Source organism: Lactuca virosa, chromosome 8, assembly GCF_052849685.1.
Source record: "Lactuca virosa cultivar CGN04683 chromosome 8, Lactuca_virosa_CGN04683_v6, whole genome shotgun sequence".
NCBI lineage: Eukaryota > Viridiplantae > Streptophyta > Magnoliopsida > Asterales > Asteraceae > Lactuca > Lactuca virosa.
Genome location: NC_136433.1, coordinates 2068640 through 2078779, shown reverse-complemented (window position 1 = coordinate 2078779; position 10140 = coordinate 2068640). Strand labels below are relative to the sequence as shown.

The 10140-nt window shown below is 40.9% G+C and overlaps 1 protein-coding gene across 1 annotated transcript; it reads right to left on the bottom strand.

The window, feature by feature from the left end:
* Positions 1–7868: 7868 nt before the first annotated feature.
* Positions 7869–9800, bottom strand: LOC145129326 (uncharacterized). The gene is made up of 3 exons (XM_079064023.1): positions 9722–9800; positions 8799–9415; positions 7869–8549 (listed from the first exon to the last, which is right to left on the bottom strand). The coding sequence occupies exons 1-3, from the start codon at positions 9798–9800 to the stop codon at positions 7869–7871; spliced, it is 1377 nt and encodes a 458-aa protein (XP_078920149.1).
* Between the last annotated feature and the right edge of the window lie 340 nt (positions 9801–10140).

Sequence of the window (10140 nt, the reverse complement as noted above, 5' to 3'; positions counted from 1 at the left end):
ACTCATATGATTTGAAATTGGCTAATCACATTCAAGCTTCAAATATGGATGCTCCAAGCCCAAAATAACAATCCATGACCCATCTTCACAAGCCCACTTCATCCAAGCCTTCAACTTTTTAAGCCCAAATCTCCTTTGATGGATCCACAAAGCCCAATAATGCATCGAAAAGCCCACCAAGCCCAACTGCAGTCAAACCACAACCGCAACGAGCTCTAAAACCCTGCAAAATATTTCATGCAGAATAGAAAGTACCCGACACGATCCATGATAAAGAAAATAAAGAATATAGAATGCAATACTAATAAAAAGAGCTAAAAATACTAAAACAAACTAATAAAAATAAGGAAATAAAATAAGCTATCAAATCACCCCAAGCTTAAACCTAACTTGTCCTCAAGTTAGAACAAGACTAAAATGAGCTTGGGATGAGCTAAACTAAAAAGGAAAAAGAAAGATACCATAGAACTTGGTCAATATCAGTCAACATGGTCAGAATTAGTCTTTCATGGACCATATGCATCTTCAAAATGTTCCCCACTTTAGAGCCATAAACTACATTCTCGAACCTCTTGATGGGCGAATAGATCACGGTTGGATGTAGTCGCGGTGTACAAGACAAAGGAAACAGAGGATGCGCCCAGTGGGGGCACTTTAAATCACTAATGCAGACCATAATGCATGAAGGAAAGGCACCTATTCACACATTATAATTCCTACATTTGACAGGCTAAAGTGTATAGTAACGAAATAGGGTTTTGCAGCACGGCCTCCGGGAAAACATCCGGTTTCAGAGGCTTCTCCCTTGTACTGTCCTTTACAATCTACCTTCTCATCGTGATAGCCTTTTCTCACCAAAAATCAAAAATAAAATAAAATAAAATAAATTCTACTTAACCTAAATCTAAACCTAATAGCTTAAATCTTCAATCTTGAACTTCTGTTATTTGGTTTTCAGTCTGTTTGCTGCTCGATCTTCTGTCTTCTTCTCTTTTTTTTGGAGAGAAGTCTTGAAATTTGATTCTTGTTCTTCTTTTTGTGTTGCTCTTTTTCTTCATTTTTCTTCTTTGTCTTCACTTTTCCAATTTCTTCATTTTTTTGTGTTTTCTTCTTGGAAGGTCTAAGGAATTTCACCATGTAACATAGGACTCAAATAGTGAGAACGGAGTAATAGATGGAGGCTAACATGAACACCTAATGATCATTGACAATAAGCCATTATCTACTAAAAAAAGGTGGGGAATGACTCAAAAATGGGTGTTACCGAAAAGACTTGGTCCCAAAAAATGTGAATTGGGGGACCCGCCTCAAAGTTCATCGAGCACCTCAATGCAAGGTGTGATAAACAAAATATATCTAACAATCTACTCTAGACCCCAAGAAAAAATGATGACCTATCCTAAAAAAGGTGGTGAGAATCTAACTAAGTAAGACTCGGACGAGACTAGGGAGTACTAAGGGGTACTCCCCCCAAAACCAAGATGCGAGTCTTCAATGTCTTCAAAATACCTTACCGGGCTAATCTTTGCTCGCACACATCGGTTTGACCAACCACATCCCTCCGCACCTAGACCCAATCAAGCTACCTGCATCTGATCCCCACACAAGCGGTCTCAAAGTGGTCTGTGAGGCTCAAAACATGTCCCATTTATCCAATACAAGGAATTCCATATCAAGACCCGGGACCAATCTATGATTCAATACTTATGACTCGTCGCTATGGTACCTGTAGGGATGAGAAGACAATAGAGATAAAAAATGCACGAACTTAAACTAGAATGCATCTAAAAAAGTATGAAAATTCGAAAAGAAAGAAACAAAACATGCAATATTTTTTTTTAATTTTTATGCAATTTTTATGAATGACCTAAATGACTTACTCTAAATGCAACTATATACAACTTAAATGCAAAAAAAATAAAAGATAAAGAATACCACACCCCAAGCTTAAAATTAAGCATTGTCCTCAATGCTTAGGATGAGAGTAAGGAAGGATCGTATCGGGATCAAGGTGGAGGAGGCCCGCGAGGACGGTAATCGCCTTCGGGCTGAAAGTGATGCCAAAGATCATCCATGTAGTTGTTGGTGCGAGCTTGCTGTTCCTCGATGTGCCAAATGGTTGCTGTATTTCGGTTGCCCTGGAGGCGCAAGGCAACAAGCTGACTATATATATCAAGAGGAAACTTGGGTTCGGGCTCGGGCTCGTTGTGTTGTTGATAGGACTGGTACTCATGTTGTGGCTCGAAGTGTGCTCACGAAGGCTGAGCATAAGATGGTGGCCGCAGTTGTCGGAGTGGGAGGTCATATTGGTCTTCAGCCTCAAATGGGCTATCAACATGGCCAGTGTCTACCTGCATGTCGTCATCATCTCCTGCATCATTATCATGTAACTCTTCAGGAAAGAACCAAGTTTCAGGGTTGCTGGTGGTAAAGGCGGATATGCTGATATTAGGTAAGATGTAAACTTAATCTATGGCATGATTGAGCCAAGAGTACTGACGATTGTTGATAGGTACCAATAATTCCATTCGGGTGAGAGCGAAGCAGTCGAGGAGGTAGAGAGGTGGGTCATCCACTGGCACATACTCAGACTCGGGAAATTGAAGGCCTATACCCAAACCAATTAGGGTAATGGGACCTCCAATGCAAATGTCGCTAGTGGTCTTCGTGCGTATGCTACACATTTATCCAAGAAAAAAGTGGCAAAACCGGGGCAGGACCAACGGCGGCTAGTCATGCAATAGAGGAAATATAACTCGACTGTGTTTATTTGTCCCTGTTCGTGACGACCAAAGATGGAGGTGGAAAGAATCCGGTGGGCGATTCTCCAACAAGGATGGATGATGTAAGGATATTTTTGTCGACTTGGATTGAAGTTTGGAAGACTGGTGATCTAAGTCCAAAACTCTACTTTGGGCCGACTCTTGAATTCAGTCCATTGATAACTGTAGATGTCGGTGTTTTGGTCATCGTATGTGCCCATGATAGTGTTGAGGGTGGCGTATGGGAGTCGGTGCTGCCGACCCTGGAGTCTAAATGTGATCACCCCCTCTGTGTCATCCCGTGCATAAGTGGAGAGGAACTCAAGTGTGGGCTGCTTGTATGTGCGTGCGGAAAGATCTAGATAATTGTGTCAACCTATGTTGAAGAACAGTTGTTGCAAGCAATCGTCAAGGCCAAGGTGGGTAATCGACTCCTGGTGGTGAAATTTTGTGGCTTGGATCGCACGTTTTTGGAGGTTGGACTTGAATTGTTTGATTTGTGCACTAGTGAGGGCAAGGTTATCACTACGATCGACATGGTCGGTGGACACTTTTTTGGTTGATTGCGATGATTGACCTTCACGGGAAGAACCATGAGACTCATGAATGGTTTTGTTCTTTCCCATTGTACCTGTAAATAGCACCTAACAAAGACAAAAACTTGGCCAAAATTATCCCTCACACTCGCCTCACACCAAGTCAATCAATCCAAACAAAAAGAAAAATATATACGTGCAAATACTCCAAACTTGCAATTTGGAAAAATACAATGCAATGTAATCCAATCAATTCAAAGCAAACCAATTCTAATCAATCTAATGCATAGCATAAGTCTATTCAAATTAGAAATTGAATGCAATAAAATTAAAAAGATTGTACAAAATTCGAGTGTCAAAAACCGAAAAGAAATCCGCTAAAACCACACCCCAAGCTTGAATTTGACCCGCAAGGTTGAATCTTTTGAGTCTCCGGTGACAAACAAAAATTTTGAAATTTTTGGTCAAAATGAGTGGCGGCGACCGACGGCGGAGCTAGGGTTTCCGGCGAGTGAAATCTGCCAAATGGACTATAGATCGGTGTGCCCGGGAGTATTTTGTGAAGAATGCCCCAAGAAATGTTGAATTTGGAGAGGAATTGGCGGAGATATGGAGCTATCTCGATTTTCCGGCGAGCGAGAAATGGTGGCAGCAGTTGGCTGTTCTCAGTAGTAAAAGGTAGGGGTGATCGCGGTGCGGTTCGGTACGGTTATTGCCAAAACCTCACCACTAACCGCAAATGTGGTTAATCCATTTTCAAAACCGCTTGGTGCGGTTATTTTTGCAGTGCAGTTAGGCAGTTATTTTTGCGGTGCGTTTTTTTTTTTTTTTTTTTTTTGTTTCTGTTATTAACCGCATGGATTTGGTGCAGTTATTTTGTGTGGTTTTTAACCGCACTTTAGAGTTCAACCAGTTTTAAGAGTTTAAACATATTACTTGTAATAATAAAAAAAGTATAAGGTATAAGACAATTAACTTAAATTACAAACAACTAATATCTTAAAAACGTTAAATCACCAGTAATTAAAAATAAATATCTTAAAATTGTCAAATTTCACCATTTTCCAAAGTTAAACATAAGAAAAAACAAACACTTTTGTCTTCTAAAATTTTATCATTCCTTCATCCATGAGGTCTTATTTTTTATATTTAATATATTAATAATTAATAAAAAAATTGTGTATAATAAATGCGGTGCGGTACGGTTTTTTTGCGGTTTTTTTAAAACTAATAACCGCACCGCACCGCTAATTTGCGGTTTTTGAAAAACAGAAACCTCACCATCGGTTTTTATTACGGTTGCGGTTAATCGGTTGCGGATTATGCGGTTTTTGCGGTTAATTTTAATTGCGGTGCGGTTTTTGCTCACCCCTAGTAAAATGGGTGCTTGGTGGTCGGAATTGTGTGGGAAGTAGGGTGGATGGTGAGCGCCGGTGCTAGAAGGAAGGGGGACGGCGGTAGGAGTGGGTTGCGTTTTTCCGGCGACGTAGGGGTAAGAAAAGGAGGCTGTTGCGGAGGTGGAAGCTGTAGGGGAAGAATGCTGGCGACCGACGATGGTGACGACTGGAGGCGGTGGCAGCGGAGGTCTTTGTCGGCAGGTGGCGATGACTGACGGTGGTCGGAAAATCGCCGGGTGGGTCGGGTCTAGCCGAATGGGTTTGGATATGGGTGGAATCTTGAAGACGGGTGGGTCGCGCAAAAAGGGAATGGGATTTTGGTCTTGGCCGCATAAGGATCTGCGAGGGTGGAGTCAGGCCGCACGCAGCAATCAGATAGCATCCCATGTGGGGGTAAGTTGGAGCTCGGAATTTGCACGGCTGGGGCTGGGTCGTGCAACGCTTGCGCGGGCACCCGCACAACTTTTTTTTTTATACAATACCAAGATCATTTTTAAACTTTAAGATGCTTATTTTTGACCAACTTCAAGCTTAGAAACACCAAAACTTCAAACGGAGATTATTTATTTATTATGCATTTATTCAACATCTTTGCCAAGACATAGCCCCGCTTCCATCAACCTTCGTAAATCGGGGTTTTCAATGTTACGTTATCGAATTCTCTCGTGTCAAAGACTTCATAAAATGGTTTCAAACGGTGCCCATTCACTTTGAATATTTGATTCATTTCCAAACTTTTAATTTCAACCGCACCATGATCAAACACTTTTATAACGATAAAAGGTATGTGCCATCGAGATCGCAACTTTCCCGGGAATAGCTTTAAGCGTGAATGATAAAGAATAACTTTTTGGCCCGGAATAAAATGTTTTCGAGTGATGTGCTTGTCGTGAAACGCTTTTGTCTTGTTTTTGTAGATGCTTGCATTTTCATAAGACTCATTCCCCAACTCTTCGATTTCTTGAACTTGCATCTTTTGGTGCTTCCCGATTTCTTCAATATTGAAATTACAATTATTAACCGCCCAATATGCCTTGTGTTCCAATTCCACCGGTAAATGACAAGACTTTCCATAGACGAGGCGGAATGGAGACATTCCAATTGGAGTTTTATAGGCGGTCCGATACGCCCACAATGCATCTTCTAACTTCAAGCTCCAATCTTTTCGTGTGGTGTTAACCGTGTTTTCAAGAATTTGTTTGACTTCTCGATTTGACACTTCAGCTTGGCCGTTTGTTTGTGGATGATAAGCGGTTGAAATCCGATGTATGACACCATATCTATTCATCATGGCTTCCATCATTTTGTTGCAAAAATAAGCGCCCCTATCACTCACCAAGGCTCTCGGTACACCATATCTTGCAAAAATATTGGACTTCAAGAAGTCAATTACAGTTTTAGAATCATCATGCCTTGTAGCCTTTGCTTCCACCCACTTTGAGACGTAGTCAACCGCCAAGAGTATATAAGTATAACGAAAGAGACGGGGAATGGGCCCATGAAATCGATTCCCCATACATCAAAGATCTCACAAATGAGGATAGGGATTTGAATCATTTCGTTCTTCATGGATACGGTTCCCATTCTTTGACATCTATCACAACTCTTGCAAAATATATAGGTGTCTCTTGACATTGTTGGCCAATAGAGTCCACATTCTAGCACCTTTTGCATGGTTTTGTTTTGACCAAAATGTCCTCCGCATGCATACTCATGACAAAACTTCAAAATTAATTCGACCTCATTTTGATGAACACACCGCCGTATTAGTTGATCCGGACAATGTTTCCAAAGATAAGGGTCGTCCCATACGTAGTATTTGGAATCACTCTTCAACTTGGCCTTTTGGTACTTGGTAAATGCGTGTGGAATTTCTTTAGTAACCAAGTAATTGAGAATATCCGCATACCAAGGAATGGTGTTTGAAATGTAGAAGAGGTGTTCATCCGGAAATTCATCAAGAATGGAAGAAGAAGAACCACCAATATTCAACCGAATTAAATGATCCGCAACTAGGTTTTCGGCACCACTTTTGTCCTTTATCTCAAGATCGAACTCTTGTAAAAGAAGAATCCACCGAATTAACCGTGGCTTGGCATCTTTCTTGGTCATTAGATACTTCAAGGCCGCATGGTCGGAGTATACAATCACTTTTGTCCCAAGAAGGTATTGTCGAAATTTCTCCATGGAGAAAACAATGGCTAGAAGTTCCTTCTCGGTGGTGGAATAATTGGCTTGAGCATTATCCAAGGTTTGGAAGCATAGTAGATAACATGTGATGCTTTGCCCTCCTTTTGACCTAAAACCGATCCAATGGAAAAATTGATTGCATCACACATAATTTCAAAAGGAAGCTCCCAATTTGGAGGTTGGATTATTGGAGCGGAGGTGAGCAAGTCTTTAAGTTTGTCAAAGGCCTCTTGACATGCTACATTGAAGTCAAAGTCAACATCTTTTTAGAGAAGGAGGCACATCGGTCTCGTGATCTTCGAGAAATCTTTGATAAATCTTCTATAGAATCTCGCATGGCCCAAGAAATATCTCACTTCTCTAACACATGGTAGGTAAGGAAGGGTTTGTATGACATCAATTTTGGCTTTATCAACTTCAATTCCCTTTTTGGAGCCGATGTGTCCCAAGATGATGCCTTGATTGACCATGAAGTGGCACTTCTCAAAGTTTAACACCAATTTCTTCTCAATGCACCTTTTCAAAATCTTCTTAAGGCTATCCAAGCATTCATCAAACGAATTGTCATACACTGTGAAGTCATCCATGAACACTTCAATTATATTCTCAACATACTCAGAGAAGATGCTCACCATACATCGTTGGAATGTGGCGGGGGCATTGCATAATCCAAATGGCATCCGCTTGTAGGCAAACATGCCAAAAGGGCATGTAAAAGTCATCTCGTCTTGATCTTCGGGGGCAACGGGTATTTGGTGAAAACCCGAGTAGCCATCGAGGCAACATAATGCGATTTGCCTGCCAATCTTTCGAGCATTTAGTCGATAAAAGGAAGAGGAAAATGGTATTTTCGTGTGCTTGAATTCAACTTTCGATAATCAATGCACACCCTCCATCCATTTTGAACTCGAGTGGGAACCATGAGGCCTTTGTTATTCTCAATAACCGTGATTCCCGTTTTCTTGGGAACCACTTGAACCAGACTAACCCATTTGGAGTCGGAAAATGGGGTAAATCATGTCCGCATCAAGGAGCTTGATTATCTCTTTCTTGACAACTTCCATCATAGGGGGATTTAATCGTCTTTGAGCTTCCCTCCTAGGCTTACAATCGTCTTCCATGAGGATTTTGTGAGTGCATACATTAAGACTTATCCCCTTCATGTCCGCTATTGTCCACCCCATAGCCTCTTTATGATCTTTCAAAACTTCAACCAATTGATCTTCTTCAAATTCTTTCAATTGAGAGGAGATGATCACCGGGAGAGTTTCTTCTTTACCTAGATAATCATACTTTAAATGGCTAGGTAAGACTTTCAATTCAAGTGTGGGTGGTTGGATTATGGAAGGGGGCATCTTGTTTGGAGAATGAGATAGGGCAACTTGAGAAACATCATTCTTTGTTGAATTGTTAACTTCTAAAGTCTTCACAATCTCTTCAACTTCGGAGTCTAATGTATACATATCCAATGTTTTCTTCAAACTTTCACAATCAAGACTCATGTTGAGCACCATCTTCAAAATGTCTCCATGTGATAACTCGAATAGTTCTTGGGTGATTGGCTCAATCACATCAACCCGATACAATGGAGAAATATTGCTAGGGTATCTCATTGCTTCAAAGATGTTGAAGTGAATGATTTCTCCATCAAATTCCATGGTGATCTTCCCATTATGGACATCAATAATTGTATGAGCGGTATTCATGAAGGGTCTTCCAAGAAGGATCGTAGATGACTTGGAAGGAGTCTTCTCGTCAAGGTCAATGACATAGAATTCCACAGGAAATACTAGTTGATTGACTTGCACTAGTACATCCTCCAACACGCCTCTTGGAAATACACTCGACTTGTCCGCTAATTGAATGATTACTCCGGTTTCTTCCAAAGGTCCAACATTGAGAGATTGAAAAACTGAGTATGGCATCACATTGATCGAGGCTCCAAGATCTAGCATTGCACTTTCAACATGAAAACCACCAATAGTGCAAGGGATAGCAAACATTCCCGAGTCCTTGCATTTGGGTGGTAAGTTCTTTTGGATGACCGCAAACACATTTGCATTGACTTGAATCTTTTCATTCGCCTTAAATTTCCTCTTATTGGTGCACAAATCTTTAAGAAACTTGGCATAGCGCAAAATTTTCTTTATGGCATCCAATAGGGGAATGCTGATTTGGACCTTGCGGAAAGTCTCAAGAAACTCTTTCTCTTCCTCTTGTTTCTTTGAGGGAGCCAACCGGGAAGGAAAAGGTGGCGATATGACCAATGGCTTGATGGTCTTGTTGGAAGATTCGGGTTGATCAATGTTTGGCATAATCGGGTCCTTTGGAGTAGCTACAACTTTCGAAGGTTCAACAATAATAACTTCATCTTCTTCTTCTCTTGAATTTCTTTTAGGATTGCTTTTTCCAAGTGTTTTCCCACTTCTCAAGGTTATTTCACTCACATTGGGGTTCTTATCGGTTTGAGAAGGAAGTTTACCCCTTTGTTCCAGCTTTTTGAGAGCGGTGGCCAAGTCTCCAATTTGTACTTGAATATTGGAGAAAGTGTTCTTGGTCTCTTGTTAAAATTGGGTTTGGCTTTGAGCAAGAGAAGTGACAAGTTCTTGAAGGCTCATTTGATGGTTACCACTTGATTGGCCTTGTTGTGGATGATGTTGGTAATTTGGAGTGGGATGAGATGTTTGGGGATATGGAGGTTTTTGTGATGGGTATTGAGAAAATTGGGGTCTCATCATAACATGTGGTGGGTTTTTCTTTGGTGGGTATGGGTTGTTTGGGTTATTCCGCCAATTTGGGTTGTAAGTGTTTTGAAACCCTGTGGGTCTTGGTTGACCTTGATATCCTCCCATTGCATTAACATCCTCCGGATCACTACCAAGTGTGGGACACTTATCCGTGTAATGTCCCGTCATTGCACAAATACCACATACCATCAATTGTTGACCAATTCGCACCACCATTTGACTTAACACATTAGTCAAATATAAGAGCTTTGATTCTAAGTGTTGGGTGTTGCTAACTTCACCAACCACTTGTGGAGAATTTCTCTTCATTTCATTTCGAGTCCCAAAGTTCCTTTGATTTTGAGAAATGGTTCCAAAAAGTGATCTTATATCTTGAGGTGTCTTGTTGAAGATGTCACCACCACTTGAAGCATCAATCATCCTTCGATCTTTTTCATTCATACCCTCATAAAATTGTTGAAGAAGTAGTTGTTCGTGTATGTTGTGTTGAGGACAACTTGTACACAAG

Bases quoted from the DNA above. Each gene is read 5' to 3' on its own strand.
- LOC145129326 (XM_079064023.1), bottom strand. From the start codon at position 9,800: ATGACGGGACATTACACGGATAAGTGTCCCACACTTGGTAGTGATCCG. The intron at 9,416-9,721 runs GTCAACCAAGAC...CCAATATTCAAG, and splicing joins TGCAATGGGAGGATATCAAG to TACAAATTGGAGACTTGGCC. The intron at 8,550-8,798 runs GTTTTTCAATCT...CATAATGGGAAG, and splicing joins TCAATGTGATGCCATACTCA to ATCACCATGGAATTTGATGG.